The sequence below is a fragment of the Caretta caretta genome, chromosome 1, assembly GCF_965140235.1.
Source record: "Caretta caretta isolate rCarCar2 chromosome 1, rCarCar1.hap1, whole genome shotgun sequence".
NCBI lineage: Eukaryota > Metazoa > Chordata > Testudines > Cheloniidae > Caretta > Caretta caretta.
This window is the reverse complement of record NC_134206.1, coordinates 59,164,746-59,182,977: the sequence shown is the minus strand read 5'-3', so window position 1 is coordinate 59,182,977 and position 18,232 is coordinate 59,164,746. Positions and strand designations below refer to the sequence as shown.

At 45.5% G+C, this 18,232-nt stretch overlaps 1 protein-coding gene across 1 annotated transcript; it reads left to right on the top strand.

Moving 5' to 3' along the window:
- Positions 1 to 6,130: 6,130 nt before the first annotated feature.
- LOC125636679 (uncharacterized) lies at positions 6,131 to 12,351 on the top strand. Its single transcript, XM_048850197.2, has 2 exons — positions 6,131 to 11,192; positions 11,781 to 12,351. The coding sequence occupies exons 1-2, from the start codon at positions 10,610 to 10,612 to the stop codon at positions 12,320 to 12,322; spliced, it is 1,125 nt and encodes a 374-aa protein (XP_048706154.1). The 5' UTR covers positions 6,131 to 10,609; the 3' UTR covers positions 12,323 to 12,351.
- Positions 12,352 to 18,232: the final 5,881 nt, after the last annotated feature.

Genomic DNA, 18,232 nt, shown 5'->3' with positions numbered 1-18,232 from the left:
CCAAGGAAGGCGAAGCAGGCAATGTTATTCCAGCAGCGCACCGAGTAGCAGCCACCAAAGCACCCAAGGCTCTCTCCCTGCCTAAATGGGAAGAGGAAGTAACCCAAGTGGCTGGGAAACATCTAAAAGCCTTTGCGACTTCTAAATTGAGCTGTGAAAAAATAAAAGCGCTGGTTAAGATCAATGGACCTGACCCTAAGCCTGTAAGGCAATACAAGTTTTTAGCTGAGGCACAGATAGGAATTAAACCAACCATAGAGGCCTTAATGCAGCAAGGAGTGCTGATCACCTGCGATAGCCCATGTAACCCCCCCATATGGCCAGTGAGAAAATCAGATGGGAAATCCTGGCACCTTACAGTAGACTATCATGCCTTAAATAAGGTGACGCCAAGGATGGGACCTGTGGTGGCCAAATTTCCTGAGATCATGGCTCTAATAACAGCGAGAGTGTGTTGGTACTCCGTATTAGATCTGGAAAATGCCTTTTTCTCGATACCACTTGATCAATCATGTCAACATAAATTTGCATTTACCTATGACAATAGACAGATTACATTTACACGGGTATCACAAGGGCTGCATAATGCACCTAGCATTTGCCATCAACATGTGGCTGCAATGTGGAAAAACCTGAGGTACTCAGATTGTGTAATCAGCTACGTGGATGACGTGCTGATTGCAACCAAAAGCAAGGAAGACAACCTTAAGGCACTGGATGAGGTGCTGGAGGCCATTCAAACAACAGGCTTTCTAATAAATCCAGAGAAGGCACAACTGCTGAAGCAGGAAGTAAGTTATCTTGGAGTGCAGCTGGGTCCCACAAGGAGAAGACCTGACCAGGCCCAAGTAGAACTAATCTCCAACCTTCCTTCCCCATCAGACATCAGCACATTACAATCATTCCTAGGCTTGGTAGGATTTTTGAGGGACTTCATCAAAGGTTTCAGTGAAAAAGCCAAACCCATCTACAACTTGCTAAGAAAGAACCAGGAATGGCAATGGGGAGCAGAAGAAAAAGAAGTGACTATGCTGCTTAAAAAGGCCTTAATGGAAGCACCTGCCTTAGCGTTTCCTGATCCCAGTAAGCCATTCCACCTGCAAATTGCCAGCACTAAGTCAGCCATCAGTGCAGTCCTGCTACAGCAACAAGGGACATCTGTGAAGCCGGTTGCCTACGGGTCTCTAATTCTGACACCAATAGAGTCACAGTTTACTGCCTGCGAGAGGGAAGTGCTATCCCTAGTTTGGGCAATGGCCCACTGGGAATACATAATAGGAATGTCACCTATCCTATTGAGGACCATCCACACCCCAGTGAGGTATGTGCTCTCTAGCCGAGCAAATTCAGGGAGAGTAAACCATCCCAGACTGGCGAACTGGACCCTTGCCCTTATCAATATGGACATCACCGTTGAAAAAACCAATACACCAGGCAAGATTCCTTTTTCACTTTGTGTGACAGTCCCAGATGATAATTCCATCACAGATCATGAATGTCCTATCCTTCCAACAACTCCATCAGAGATCCAATCCCCATTCACGCTGGAGGAGAAATTTGAGGATGCCAAAACCCAGAAGAGGGATCTCTGGGTAGTGGATGGCAGCAGTCTGTATGTTGATGGAAAGGCAGCCACGGGATTCACAGCCATGCAGGTTGCATCAGGCAAGGTGTTTCAAGGCACCATCAAACAACGTTCAACTCAAGCCACAGAATTGGTGGCAATAATATCAACACTGGAAAATGTGGATCCCTCCGTCAACATTACCATCTGTACAGACTCAGATTGGGTTACTACAGCATTCGTCGATTGGATGCCTGTATGGAAAACAAGGGACAAGAGGGCTAGTGATGATCACCCAGTGGCCTATGCCGGGTATCTTCACTATGCCTGGCAATTGGCAGAGCAAAGATCAGGGGATACTTACCTGTTCAAGGTGTGAGTGCATCGGAGGAACTCGGCAGAGATATCCATACTCAACAACCAGGTGGACAAATTAGCCAAGCAGGCTGCTAAAATGGGCCCTCAATCGCTATGCAACAAAGCAGGATCTACTATCCAGGCCTTGATGAACTCCATTCCACCAGATTGTAGTGATATCATCAAGCTGCAACGAAAGGATCCAGAAATACAACAACTCCTAAAGAATGGCAAAAGTAAGCTGTGGACCATTAATCAACATAGCTCAGGTCTAGTGATGGCAGAGAAAGAAGGAGATAAAGATAAGGAAATGCAACTTCCTGAAATGGTCATCCCATCAGTACTGGGGGAGAATGGTTTCAACTGGCGCATGCTCAGGGACATTTTGGATTACAGAAAACCTTACATAGTCTGTCTTCAGTAGGATGGTGGCCTAGTATCATACGGGACACGAAATATTATATTAATAACTGTCTTCAGTGTGCTGCAAATAACCCCAACCCCCATATAAAAAAGGCCCTCTGCTACATCAGGCCACAGGAGGTCCTTGGCATTGTGTTCAAATAGATTATATAGGGCCTCTTCTTGCACCAGAAACGGAAATATTCACTGCCTAGTGGTGGTGGATTCATTTAGTAAATGGATAGAGGCATATCCCAACAGAAAGTGTACTGCATTAAATACTGTCAAGTTGCTGCTAGAACATGCTTTCAGTCGTTTCAGGATTCCCAATGTTATTGACTTGGACCAAGGGAGTCACTTCACTGGAGAGGTAACGAAACAATTATGTGTAGCCTTCGGGATCAAGCAAAGATTTCATATTGCGGGCCACCCACAGTCATCTGGGCTGGTCAAACGAACAAACCGCACCCTGAAAACTGCCCTACGGAAGGTGAGAGAATCATCTGGACGAGATTGGGACAGGCGTCTGCTCATGATTTTAATGGCCATCAGATCAACCATAGGGGCTCATGGATTTACACTCCATGAAGTGCTCTTTGGAAGACCAATGAGAACTCCAGAGACATGGTGGTTGCCAGGAGGGGTTCCCCCGGATGAGTTTAAACCAAGACAGATAACAGATGAATATATCAAAGACCTCCTTAAAACTATCACTGAAACTCAAAAGGCCACTGCAGTTCATTTAAAGGGCAACATCAAGGCAGTAGATGACCATTTAAATAATAATTTGAAATTCCAGGAATGGAACATAGGAGATTATGTACTTTTCAAATCTTATTCAGAAAAGGACCATGCTCTGAGTCCTAGATGGATGGGACCAGCAGTCATTGTACAAAAGGCTGGACCCACTGTGTATCAAAGTGAGATTAATAATGGGAAAAAGAACAAGCCAACTAAATGGTTCCATAGTTCCCAATTAAAACCTTGGAAGGGAGTTAAGCCAGTGGATATAGTTACAAATAGAAGCAATGATTGGCAGCCCCCATAGTTGCATAATAACTATTTTCTTTCTTCTCTTCCTGTTTACAGAAGCCTGGGAAGCTAATGATGAAGAAAGAATTACATGTCCAACTCTTGTTAATGTACATTGTTGTCCTATGGACTCCTAACGTGTCTCTTCAGGAGAACAGATTCTTTCTAATTAAAATAAATGAATATTGGAAGTGTCAAGTCAACTCAACAATAATGGATCAGTGGAGGAGCTCACCACAAGCGGTAGGGTATTCAAGAAGACTCCAAAGCCAGGAAAAGGAACAAAGGAGTCCCCTGGAAGAAAATGGTACGCCAGAAAAACCTCCAGTGGCTACTAGTCAGAAAAAAAAAAAAACCCTTTAGAGTAAGACACCATGGGAGAGGAAAAAGGAATGTAAATAACCAAGAGAATTGGGAGTGGGTAACATTATTGGCTTACAAATTGATATTGCTACCTGGCAGTCTCAGAACATTCACAAAATCAACTTACCACATTGTCTGACTCAGTCGGTACATCTAACCCTGTACAGCTCTTTGGTCCCATACGCAAGGGATATGAAAGTGAATGGCATATGCTTACTGTAACCTTCACCAATTGTGCCAGAGATCTTTTCAAATGTGTTTCATTTGACATTTTGTCTCCCTCCATGGTAACACCCGGAGAAATAAGTTTATCCATTTGAATGTACCATCAACAAACTCACACGGATTTTGTAGACATCTATATAAAACCTCCTAATCACAATAACACTATGTTAAGGTTGACCTGTAACTCTCTCACATCTGGTTATAATATCTCCTTGAAGGATCACATTAATTCAAAATTCTTCTTCGAGTAGTGTCCCTATGGGTGCTCCACTTTAGGTGTCTGTGTGCCCCTGCACCTCTAATCGGAGATTTTTGATAGCAGTGTCCCATTGAGCCGGCGCACATATGCTCTCCCTTCCTCCAGTCTGCCTTGAGGCTATTTAGCACTGCACTGGCGAACCCCTCTCACGTCCTTCTCTACCGCCTTTGGCCTCTGACAGAAGGAGCAGTTATCCCTTCCTCATCTGTGTCACTAGCATAAATAGTGTTTGTTTTGTTACCTTTGTTCTCCCTAAAAGTACTAAGGCTAGTGATTTTCTATGGCATGCATCCAATGAAGTGAGCTGTAGCTCACGAAAGCTTATGCTCAAATAAATTTGTTAGTCTCTAAGGTGCCACAAGTACTCCTTTTCTTTTTGCGAATACAGACTAACACGGCTGCTACTCTGAAACCTGTCAGGCTAGTGTTTTATTTTATTTTATTTCATTTTATTTTTTATTCCTTTGGTTTAAAAAGAAAAGAGAAAAAGGAAAAGAACTTCACTTTCCTTCCCTGCCTCGGGGCTTCCCCCCTCCCCCAGGCATCTAGTAGACTCATAATTATTTTCTTTTTCAGTTTATATATATAAAAAAGGTGAAGCCGAAGTTCTTCTGCATATTCCTCCCTGCTAGAGGATGACAACCCCCTGCCCAGGGGCTTGCCTGGCTCTCTCTGCTCCAAGTGGTGCCTCTCCTGCCAGGAGTCAGTTCCTGTAATGGCCAGACACTCACTGTGCCTGGGAGACCCTCACAGAAGTGCTGTATCTGCCACAACTAAAACTGCAGCCTCACAGGAGCTGGGACCTGAAGTAAAAATTCCTCCCTATAGAGAAAACACTTCAGTCTGCAGGGGACTCCAGTGGGTGTTGACTCCGGATCATCCCCGGAGCCTTCACTTCAAAAGGGGTAGAGTGGTGAAGAGGAGAAGAGAGAGAGAGAAAAAGAAGAAGAAGCCACCAGCAGACTCCCCCTGGAAAGGCTCCTCCAGCAACTGGCCAGCCAGATAGGTGTTCCCCAGTACGGCCACCTTGGTAGGACAATACCAGCAGAGGAACCTCCTGCTGTGAGCTCAGCTGCTGCACTGTTCCCCACGAAGCTCTGGAAGCTGAAACCTGAGAAGGGGTTTCCTGCTGTGAGCTCTGCCCTGCTCTGAGCTCTGTTCTCCTCACCCACAAGGGGCTTCTGTGAGCTCTGCGCTGCTCTGAGTTCTACTCTGGGCAACTACTGCACCGAGAGGGCACAGTTACCGTACCACCTCTAAAAGAGCGACACAGAGAAGCCCTGCTGTCAGCTCTGCTTCAGCACCCAGACACCAGAGGCTTCCACCATCATGCTCTGAGGCAACAGTACTGTCCCCTATGGAGAGGGGACAGTTACCATACCATCTCTAAAAGACAGGTTTCAGAGTAACAGCCGTGTTAGTCTGTATTCACAAAAAGAAAAGGAGTACTTGTGGCACCTTAGAGACTAACCAATTTATTTGAGCATAAGCTTTCGTGAGCTACAGCTCACCACTCCCCCCCCCACCCCCCGACGTTCTGGTTAAACTTGGATTTAAACTTGGAGAGTGGTCAGTTTGGATGAGCTATTGCCAGCAGGAGAGTGAGTTTGTGTGTGTGTGTGTGTTTCTCCGGGGGGGGGGGGGGGGTTGAGAAGGCCTGGATTTGTGCTGGAAATGGCCCACCTTGATTATCATGCACATTGTAGGGAGAGTGGTCACTTTGGATGAGCTATTACCAGCAGGAGAGTGAGTTTGTGTGTGTATGGGGGTGGGGGGGTGAGAAAACCTGGATTTGTGCTGGAAATGGCCCACCTTGATTATCATGCACATTGTAGGGAGAGGTCACTTTGGATGAGCTATTACCAGCAGGAGAGTGAGTTTGTGTGTGTATGGGGGTGGGGGGGTGAGAAAACCTGGATTTGTGCTGGAAATGGCCCACCTTGATTATCATGCACATTGTAGGGAGAGGTCACTTTGGATAAGCTATTACCAGCAGGAGAGCGAGTTTGTGTGTGTGGTTTTTGGAGGGGGGTGAAGGAGTGAGAGAACCTGGATTTGTGCAGGAAATGGCCCACCCTGATTATCATACACATTGTGAAGAGAGTGGTCACTTTGGATGGGCTATTACCAGCAGGAGAGTGAGTTTGTGTGTGGTGGGGCGGAGGGTGAGAAAACCTGGATTTGTGCTGGAAATGGCCCAACTTGATGATCACTTTAGATAAGCTATTACCAGCAGGACAGTGGGGTGAGAGGAAGTATTGTTTCACGGTCTCTGTGTGTATATAATGTCTTCTGCAGTTTCCACGGTATGCATCCGATGAAGTGAGCTGTAGCTCACGAAAGCTTATGCTCAAATAAATTGGTTAGTCTCTAAGATGCCACAAATACTCCTTTTCTATCTCTAAAAGAGCGGCATAGAGAAACCCTTTTGTACCAGACGCAACGAAAACTTCCATCTAGGAAGTGTTCTGCACATTCCCAACCATTGATACTGACTACGGACACTCCTCTGGGGTTCCAGATGAGCCCATGGTAACACAAGTGCTCTGATTCTCTGGAGACCTGTGGCCTCAGTACCCAGGGAGAGACAATTACCATGCCGTCTCTAAAAAAGTGGCACCAACAAACTTTTTGTACTGGGCAAGACTCCCATTTAGGGAGTGCTCTGCCCAACTATCGGTACTGACAATGTACCACGGACCCTCCTCTGTAGTACCAAATGAACCTATCGTACTGCATGAGCTCTGGTACATGGAGACCTGATGATTGGGGAAGAACCACAATCCCCATTACTTGGTACCAGGACCCTGGTATCGAGCACATCCCGGCACCCAGAATCGCTCTTAGCACTAAACTGTATACTGCCAATACCCCAGTCAGCAGCACCCTTACCCACTGATGAATCTGACACTGGCCAGGAGGAGATCGTTCCCTGGCCTCTCAAGGTGGCCCACCACCACACTACAAGGGTCATCCCCAATTCCATCACACCAACCACCCGTGCCTGCCTTTCTGCCTCTCCCTCCCAAGGCCATATTGTAACTCTTCGGGTATATACACGCACATGGCGTGACCGTCTCTGGTGTCTCTCAGGGAGAGTCCACCAGATAGTTTGCTACAGTCTGGCACCTGAGCTAGGGCAGGAGAGCACCTGAGCCAGGACAGGAGAAAGCTTTGTCAGAACAGGAAAGAAGGGAAAGGGGGGAAAAAAAAAACTGAAGAGAAAGCTACCTCTTCAGCAAACTTCTCCTCATCTCTCCCAGATGAGACTGTGCTGCCCACCCCCCATCACTAGGTGAAGATTTAAGAACTTTCTGGATCTTACCAAGAGGGTGGCAGATGAGCTGCAGATTTCCTTACATTAGGTGGCAGATACACATCACAAGTTGGTGGAAATTCTGCACGCTACCTTCTCATCTAGGACTGCCCTCCCAATTAATGAGCTGATTCTAGATCCTACCAAAATCATCTGGCAGAGCCAGCCTCCATCGCATCAACCAGCAACACAGTGTAAACAAAAACAATCCTACATCTCTACCCAAAGAGGCAGACTTTTTTTTCAACATCTGCAACCCAACTCCATCATAGTGGATGCGGTTAATGCATGAAGCAAGCAACATAATGCCAAGTCAACTCCATATGAGCAGGCTTCGCAAGATGGCGTATTCATCTACAACATTACTGTTTAGAGTCATAAATTACCAAACTGTCATGGCCAAAACAATTTTGTTAATCTTGGGAAACCAAGGATGTTTCTGAAACATTACTGGAAACACAAAAAGAACAGATTCAGACCATTCTTAGAGAAGGTCAGTTAATAGTCAGACCGGTCCTAGAGACACTACTGGATGTAGCTGTTACAGCTGCCCACCCAGTCTCCATGACAGTGGTACAGAGGTGGGTTGTGGGGTTTTTTTTTTGTTTGTTTGCTACACCTTTCTAGATTGCCCAAAGAGCTACAGACTTCCAATTTGAAGGGCCAAACTCTTTGCGGAGAAGACAGATTTTTCTCTCCACATCCTGAAGGATTCTCGGACCGCACTACTCTCCTTAGGAATCTACACTGTGGAACAGAAGAGAAGATATACCTCTCAACCACACCACAGATCACAATCTTTTCAATACTCACCATCTCTGTGCTGTTATGAGCCACAGTGTAAGAGGCCCAGGGCTCAAAAGTGAGAACAGTCTGCACCCCAGTCCATGACCTCTCAAACTGCCTTTTATAAGCACTTTGATGAGCTGGTCGAGGGCCTGAACAATGATACCTTACAGCATCAGCTGCCATCTATACACCTGTTACAACACTCAGAAGTCACCTTACCTTACTTCACAGCAGTTAGGACCAGCTCTAGAGCAAAGAGATTGATTTCTAGCCCTGAATTTACAGGGTGCCTACTTCCATATCTCAATACAACCATTGTACAAGAGATTTCCTACTGCTTACCTTTGGGGCAGGATCATTATAGGTACGGACTGCTCCACACAGGATAGTCTAACCCTGGTACAGTGACTAGACTTTATCAGCACCAACCTGATGCAGTACAAGCAAGAGCGCTCCTCTTGCTACCCACATTCACCACCCTGGGACACATGTCTCCCTAATATGCTGGGGAGCTCACCTACACAACAACAAGGTTCAGGACAAATGACCTTCCATATCACTCTTTTGGCTAGGGGCTGTCAGGAGTGCCTGTGCACAAACTCTGCCTTTCATCAAAAACAACACACAAAGGTTATGATGGACTTAATGTGACCTGTATGTTTTGCATAAACTGCCAAGGAGCTGCCAGATCTCCCTCCCTCTGCAAGACGGCATTCAAACTTTGGAATTGATAACCCATCACAATGTGCTCATCTCAGCTGTCTGTCTACAAGGATACAGAACAGGATAACCAACAGTCTCAGTTGGAATTTTTTCATGACAATGAATATATACTGAATTCACAGGTGCTTCAAGATATAGCCACCCTTTGGGGAAACATTCACTGGCGGTTGCCCTCATCTTCCCAGTGGACAGGGCCCACTTGTATGTCTTTTCCCAGTTTCCTACCCTATCCAAGATTCTGTTCAAAGTTCATCTAAACAAAGCAAAAGTTATTGTGATTGCCCCTCTTGACTATGACGAGTCTGGCTCCCTTACCTGACACAGATGGCAATATGCCCTCCTGGTCTTCTGACGTTAGCCCATTCCTCACCCACTCTCTCAAAACAATGGGCTGACCCTTCACCCCAACCCCTGGGTCCTCTGCCTCCAGGCTTGGATCTTTCTTTGTTCCAAGGCTTAAGCATTCACAGAATGCTCTGACAAGCTTGCAACACAACCACAAGTTGACCATTCCACATACCTATCTACAAAATGGAAACGATTCCAAGTTTGTACCATTCCAAACAGACAGACCTAACCTCATCTTTCCTCCCTCTGATTTTGCACTACATTTTAAACTCTCACTCAGCTCCCTTAAGGTACATCTCATGGAAAAAATGGCTTCCCACGGGTCTCCAAGATCTCTCTTGAGCAGGTGATCACGGGGATCACGGGTCTTATCTACAGGCATCTATTCATCTTAAGGATAGAAGGGCTAGGGATTTTCCTCTTAACAGCTTCCTCACCTGCAAGAAAAGAAGAAGGAGAAGATACCATCATCTGTCGATGTTCTCTGAACGCATCATCTGCTTTATCCTGTGGTCTCGAGAAACATCTAGGGACTCCTCGGAGATCCTCTTCAAAGGCTTATCATTAGCAAGAGGATTGAGGCCCCAAGCACCCGCCGTCGCTTCTATCTGGGAAGAAGGTTTTTATACATCTGTTTATAGGGTTAAGTTGGGGATAACCACTGTATTGTGTCATTTTGCTGTTTATTCCCCTTCTTATTTGTCCCACCCTTCGTTATAAACCCTTCAATACACTTTATTTGATTTTATCTTTTTTGCTTGACTTCTCATTATTTAGGGTGGGAGGGTCCTCTTTGCATGAGAAAGGAGCCCTAAATGATAGATGCTGGACAGGGAGGCCGAACCTAGGGAGACAGGAAGCATAAGGCTCTCTAAGCCCTGGTCTACACTAGGACTTTAGGTCGAATTTAGCAGCGTTAAATCGATGTAAACCTGCACCCGTCCACACAATGAAGCCCTTTATTTCGACTTAAAGGGCTCTTAAAATCGATTTCCTTACTCCACCCCTGACAAGTGGATTAGCGCTTAAATCGACGTTGCCGGCTCGAATTTGGGGTACTGTGGACACAATTCGATGGTATTGGCCTCCGGGAGCTATCCCAGAGTGCTCCATTATGACCGCTCTGGACAGCACTCTCAACTCAGATGCACTGGCCAGGTAGACAGGAAAAGAACCGCGAACTTTTGAATCTCATTTCCTGTTTGGCCAGCGTGGCAAGCTGCAGGTGACCATGCAGAGCTCATCAGCACAGGTGACCATGATGGAGTCCCAGAATCGCAAAAGAGCTCCAGCATGGACCGAACGGGAGGTACGGGATCTGATCGCTGTTTGGGGAGAGGAATCCGTGCTATCAAAACTCCGTTCCAGTTTTCGAAATGCCAAAACCTTTGTGAAAATCTCCCAGGGCATGAAGGACAGAGGCCATAACAGGGACCCGAAGCAGTGCCACGTGAAACTGAAGGAGCTGAGGCAAGCCTACCAGAAAACCAGAGAGGCGAACAGCTGCTCTGGGTCAGAGCCCCAAACATGCCGCTTCTATGATGAGCTGCATGCCATTTTAGGGGGTTCAGCCACCACTACCCCAGCCGTGTTGTTTGACTCCTTCAATGGAGATGGAGGCAATACAGAAGCAGGTTTTGGGGACGAAGAAGATGATGATGAGGAGGAGGTTGTAGATAGCTCACAGCAAGCAAGCGGAGAAACCGGTTTTCCCGACCGCCAGGAACTGTTTCTCACCCTAGACCTGGAGCCAGTACCCCCCGAACCCACCCAAGGCTGCCTCCTGGACCCAGCAGGCGGAGAAGGGACCTCTGGTGAGTGTACCTTTTAAAATGCTATACATGGTTTAAAAGCAAGCATGTGAAAGGATTACTTTGCCCTGGCATTTGCGGTTCTCCTAGATGTAGTCCTAAAGCCTTTGCAAAAGGTTTCTGGGGAAGGCAGCCTTATTGCGTCCTTCATGGTAGGACACTTTACCACTCCAGGCCAGTAACACGTACTCGGGAATCATTGTAGAACAAAGCATTGCAGTGTATGTTTGCTGGCATTCAAACAACATCCGTTCTTTATCTCTCTGTGTTATCCTCAGGAGAGTGAGATATAATTCATGGTCACCTGGTTGAAATAGAGTGCTTTTCTTCAGGGGACACTCAGAGGAGCCCATTCCTGCTGGGCTGTTTGCCTGTGGCTAAACAGAAATGTTCCCCACTGTTAGCCACAGGGAGGGGGGAAGGTTGAGGGGGTAGTCACGCAGTGGGAGGAGGCAAAATGCGACCTTGTAACGAAAGCACATGTGCTATGTATGTAATGTTAACAGCAAGGTTTACCCTGAAAGAGTGTAGCCACTGTTTTATAAAATGTGTCTTTTTAAATACCGCTGTCCCTTTTTCTTTCTCCACCAGCTGCATGTGTTTCAATGATCACAGGATCTTCTCCTTCCCAGAGGCTAGTGAAGCTTAGAAAGAAAAAAAAACGCACTCGCGATGAAATGTTCTCCGAGCTCATGCTGTCCTCCCACACTGACAGAGCACAGACGAATGCGTGGAGGCACATCATGTCAGAGTGCAGGAAAGCACAAAATGACCGGGAGGAGAGGTGGCGGGCTGAAGAGAGTAAGTGGCGGGCTGAAGAGAGTAAGTGGGGGGCTGAAGACAGGGCTGAAGCTCAAATGTGGCGGCAGCGTGATGAGAGGAGGCAGGATTCAATGCTGAGGCTGCTGCAGGACCAAACCAGTATGCTCCAGTGTATGGTTGAGCTGCAGCAAAGGCAGCTGGAGCACAGACTGCCACTGCAGCCCCTCTGTAACCAACCGCCCTCCTCCCCAAGTTCCATAGCCTCCACACCCAGACGCCCAAGAACGCGGTGGGGGGGCCTCCGGCCAACCAGCCACTCCACCACAGAGGATTGCCCAAAAAAAAGAAGGCTGGCATTCAATAAATTTTAAAGTTGTAAACTTTTAAAGTGCTGTGTGGCATTTTCCTTCCCTCCTCCACCACCCCTCCTGGGCTACCTTGGTAGTCATCCCCCTATTTGTGTGATGAATGAATAAAGAATGCATGAATGTGAAGCAACAATGACTTTATTGCCTCTGCAAGCGGTGATTGAAGGGAGGAGGGGCGGGTGGTTAGCTTACAGGGAAGTAGAGTGAACCAAGGGGCGGGGGGTTTCATCAAGGAGAAACAAACAGAACTTTCACACCGTAGCCTGGCCAGTCATGAAACTGGTTTTCAAAGCTTCTCTGATGCGTACCGCGCCCTCCTGTGCTCTTCTAACCGCCCTGGTGTCTGGCTGCGCGTAACCAGGCACTTGCTCAGCCTGTAGTTGAACAGCTCCTGACTACTGTCCCAGCTGCCTGTGTACGGCTTCATGAGCCATGGCATTAAGGGGTAGGCTGGGTCCCCAAGGATACATATAGGCATTTCAACATCCCCAACAGTTATTTTCTGGTCTGGGAATAAAGTCCCTTCCTGCAGCTTTTGAAACAGACCAGAGTTCCTGAAGATGCGAGCATCATGCACCTTTCCCGGCCATCCCACATTGATGTTGGTGAAACGTCCCTTGTGATCCACCAGAGCTTGCAGCACTATCGAAAAGTACCCCTTGTGGTTTATGTACTCGGCGGCTTGGTGCTCCGGTGCCAAGATAGGGATATGGGATCCGTCTACAGCCCCACCACAGTTAGGGAATCCCATTGCAGCAAAGCCATCCACTATGACCTGCACATTTCCCAGGGTCACTACCCTTGATATCAGCAGATCTTTGATTGCGTGGGCTACTTGCATCACAGCAGCCCCCACAGTAGATTTGCCCACTCCAAATTGATTCCCGACTGACCGGTAGCTGTCTGGCGTTGCAAGCTTCCACAGGGCTATCGCCACTCGCTTCTCAACTGTGAGGGCTGCTCTCATCTTGGTATTCATGCGCCTCAGGGCAGGGGAAAGCAAGTCACAAAGTTCCATGAAAGTGCCCTTACGCATGCGAAAGTTTCGCAGCCACTGGGAATCGTCCCAGACCTGCAACACTATGCAGTCCCACCAGTCTGTGCTTGTTTCCCGAGCCCAGAATCGGCGTTCCACAGCATGAACCTGCCCCATTAGCACCATGATGCATGCATTGGCAGGACCCATGCTTTCAGAGAAATCTGTGTCCATGTCCTGATCACTCACGTGACCGCGCTGACGTCGCCTCCTCACCCGGTATCGCTTTGCCAGGTTCTGGTGCTGCATATACTGCTGGATAATGCGTGTGGTGTTTAATGTGCTCCTAATTGCCAAAGTGAGCTGAGCGGCCTCCATGCTTGCCTTGGTATGGCGTCCGCACAGAAAAAAGGCACGGAACGATTGTCTGCCGTTGCTCTGACGGAGGGAGGGGCGACTGATGACACGGCTTACAGGGTTGGCTTCAGGGAGCTAAAATCAACAAAGGGGGTGCCTGTACATCAAGGAGTATTTCAGGCAGGACTGCACGGAGGGTTCCAATAAGAAATGGTGCACCTAAGTTATCGTTCTTATTGGAACAAGGAGGTTAGCCTGGCCTCTGATTGATACATGGCTAGATTTACCTCGCTGCACCTTCTCTGTGAGTGACTGCAGTGTGATCTAGAGGAATGAGTCCCCTAGACAGGGGAGGAGGCAAATGAGTACAAAACAAATCTGGTCTATTTCTTGTTCTGACCCACTCCATCTATCTTTTACATCTTTGGCTGGCAGCAGATGGTGCAGAAGGACTGCATGCCATCCACATCTCATGGCTGCTCGGCAGAAGATGGTACAGTATGACTGCTAGCAGTCCGTATCGCCTGCCCGCTCACCATAAGACGGTTCAATAGGACAGACTGCAGGACTAAAGAGAATGACCTGGTCAAGTCACTCCAAATTTAGTCCCTGCACCCATGTCTGCCCAGGCACTCCCAGCCGACGTGGCCAGGAGCACCTCGGACATGACGATGACGGCTACCAGTCGTACTGTACCGTCTGCTGCCACAAGGCAAGGGGTTGCTGCTACTGTGTAGCAATGCCGTACCGCGTCTGCCAGCACCCAGGAGACATAGGGTGACGGTTACCTGAGCGGGCTCCATGCTTGCAGTGGTATGGTGTCTGCACAGGTAACTCAGGAAAAAAGGCACGAAATGATTGTCTGCCCTTGCTTTCACGGAGGGAGGGAGGGAACGGGGGCCTGACGATATGTACCCAGAACCACCCGCGACAATGTTTTAGCCCCATCAGGCATTGGGATCTCAACCCAGAATTCCAATGGGCAGCGGAGACTGCGGGAACTGTGGGATAGCTACCCACAGTGCAACGCTCCGGAAGTCGACTCTAGCCTCGGTACTGTGGAAGCGCTCCGCCGAGTTAATGCACTTAATGCACTTAGAGCATTTTCTGTGGGGACACACACACTCGAATATATAAAACCGATTTCTAAAAAACCGACTTCTATATATTCGACCTTATTCCGTAGTGTAGACATACCCTTACTCACACATACACACGCGCACTCCTCCTTTGCCTTTCAGTCCTTTCATTCCACATGAATTAAGCCGTATATTCTCCAGAAATTTGTCAGAATTAGATGATTTGTCCCACCAATAGCTTTCTTAGATGAGTGGTGAAATTAAATCAAAATACAGTACATTATTGTATTATGGAAGATCAACAAGAAGCACACTGTTCATTTTGGCTGTTCATTTAAAATGGGTATTGTGCTACCCATTTAAATTGTGTTTTTCACTGCACATACCATAATAAGAGAGGACCTAAGGTTGGCTTACTCATCATAGTTGGTTAATTTTTAATAAACTCTTGTTATATCACCATAATTTACTGTCGTATATTTGTAAATCTGCATATTGCATTCAATAGCTGTATAATACAAAGTATTCATATAATTATGGAGATAAGATTGTGTCAGCCACTGCAAAGATATGCAAGTGTATTAGCAAAGTTGTTGGCTAACAGTGTTAAACTTCTTTATATAATGATCAGTTTTTAATAAAGCACATGAAGCCCTTGATATTTTTGCAGCTTTGATAAAATACAAAGATTCCCTGCGAAAGAAACTCTGATGACTTTTTCCTCATATAAAAACATCTTAGTATAAGATTACCTAAGATGTTAACATTTTCTAAAACTGTTTTTTAAAAACAATGTTTTTTTACTTGTTTCGTTTGTCTGTGACAAATACACTTGAATTCCAAAAACTAAGAATAAAACTTCTCACTTTAGGAGCCCAAAGTTAGACACCTAAGCCCACGTCCTCAACTGGTGTAAATTGGCTCAGCTCCATTAAAGTCACTGGAGATAGACTGATGTATGCCAGCTGAGGACATGGTCCATAAATTCATAATTAGTCACCTAAAGTAAAAGTGGCCTGATTTTTTTTTTTTTAATTTTCTCTTCCCTTTTCCGTGAGTGTTGCACTCACAACTCCCAGAGAAACTGATGAAAACTGTATCCTTAAAAATCAGGTCACTTTTATTTAGGTGCTCAGATATGGACTCTAGGCATTTAAGTTTCAAATTTCTGGCCCAAGATTTATTTGTTTTCCTTATTGCTATTTTGAGGCTGGATTCAGTTAAGAAAGTATGCTACCTCCCATACAAAAGGCCATTAGGAGAACCTCCAGAGATCCATTTTTGAGCTGTGGTATGAGCAAGGGAACTGGACCCTATTTACTATATTGATTTTCGGACATTGATATATTAGAAAGCAGGAATACTTAGGGAAAATATGCCAATGTTTAGCTGCTTGATGTATGCCTATTTTTAAAAATAATGTAATATTATGGGAGTCTGTATCTTACATTAATATAAAGTTTCTTAACTGAACTGAGTTCTTTCTTACTTTCTATCAAATGATCTTTTATTAATACTGTGGGAGGATACATTATGTGGATTCAGAACAGCTTCCTGCTATTGTAAACACTGCCAGCAAGCTTCCTGCTATTGTGACTGCTTTGGGTCAGGGAAAAATATTTGCTGCAGAGGAAGGTTCTCTTAAGTATACAATGTAATCTATTTATTCTACAGTTGGTTTAATTGACAATTTATTCTTAGAATGGATATGTTCCTATGTGATAGGAAATCTAAATAATCATGACTTCTGAAAAAAATTAGCCTGTTTTTGATGTTATAAGGCAAACATGAAAATCAGTAAAAAAAAACCCATTAAGGATAATTTAACTTAAAATCTTTCAGGATGTTGTATTTTGTGCGTTCACAAAAAAGATAAAATAAATGCCAGGAAATGGCTAATGGTTCATTCTTGGAACTATGTTTTTCATCAGTCATGTTGATGTGCTTGGAAGCATGTCTCCTGCCAATTCACGTGCATATTGTTTCCATTTTCCAAAAGATAATGGTTAACCTTGTAAGAACATAAGAACGGCCGTACTGCGTCAGACCTATTGTCCATCTAACCCAGTATCCTATCTTCCATCAGTGGCAAATGCCAAGTGCCCCAGAGGGAATGAACAGAACAGGCAATCATTGAGTGATCTGTCCCATCATTCAGCTTCTGGCAGTCAGAGGTTTAGGGACACCCAGAGCATGATGTTGCATCACTTGACCACCTTGGCGAATAGTCATTGATGAATCTGTCCTCCATGAATTTATCTAATGTTTTTTTTAAACCCAGTTATAGTTTTGGCCTTCACAACATCCCCTGGCAACAAGTTCCACAGGTTCACTGTGTGTTGTGTGAAGAAATACTTCCTTTTGTTTGGTTGGTTGGTTTTAAACCTGCTGCCTATTAATTTCATTGGGTGACCACTGGTTCTTGTGTTATGTGAAGGAGTAAATAACTCATTTCCTTATTAACTTTCTCCACCCTATTCATGATTTTATAGACTTCTATCATATTCCCCCTTTTCCAATTCTAATATATCTTTTTTGAGATGGAGTGACCAGAACTGCATGCAGTTTTCTAGGTGTTGGCATATCATGGATTTATATAGTAGAATTACGATATTTACTGTATTATCTGTCCAGTTCCTAACAGTTCCTAACATTATTGGCTTGTTTGACTGCCACTGCACATTGAGCAGATGTTTTCAGAGAACTCTCCACAATGACTCCAAGATCTCTCTTGAGCAGTAACAGCTAATTTAGATCCCACCATGTATAGTTATCCCATTATGTATAGTTGGGATTATGATTTCCAATGTGCAACTACTTTGCATTTATGAACACTGGACAACAAAATGGCAGATGAAATTTAGTCACCCAGTTTTGTGAAATCCCTTTGTAATGTATCATCTGCAAATTTTGCCACTTCACTCTTTACCCCCTTTTCTAGATCGTTTATGACTACGTTGAACAGCACATGTCCCAGTACAGCTCCTTGGTTGTTACTCAGTGTGTTTAGAGCTTTCTTTTGACTTCAGATTTTGGGGATGATGATATGTGATAAACTTTAATGCCTAATGTCACCTTAAATAGACCCATCAGTGCACAATGCCTCTAATCAAATATGTTTTGTTTTGTTTTAACCAAACAAAAGTATAGCAAGCACAGTAGGAACCATGCTTGCTGTTTTCTAAGGATGAGCATTAATGCTGTGCTATACTGAGCAAAACACATTTCAAAATTATTCCCAGGAAAATGAGAGTGACCATTTTTACTGCTACTTTTAATTATATACCTGAAGCACTCAACACTTTCACTTATGCAATGTGTATGTATAATACTCATAAGCGAATGTCAGATCTAGGTTTACCTGCACCCTATGCCTCTAATAATTGAAGATCTGCTGAGGGGATCAAAAGGGACAGCTTTGGTTGCAGCAGCAGAGTTTGCTGCACTCTGAAAGGACTGAGAAGCAATGGGGCTTGTGTAAACTGTGCTTGGTTGGCTGGT

Coding starts and splice junctions, on each gene's coding strand:
- LOC125636679 (XM_048850197.2), top strand. CDS start 10,610: ATGCAGAGCTCATCAGCACAGGTGACCATGATGGAGTCCCAGAATCGC. Junction 11,193..11,780: donor AGGCGGAGAAGGGACCTCTG/GTGAGTGTACCT, acceptor TTTCTCCACCAG/CTGCATGTGTTTCAATGATC.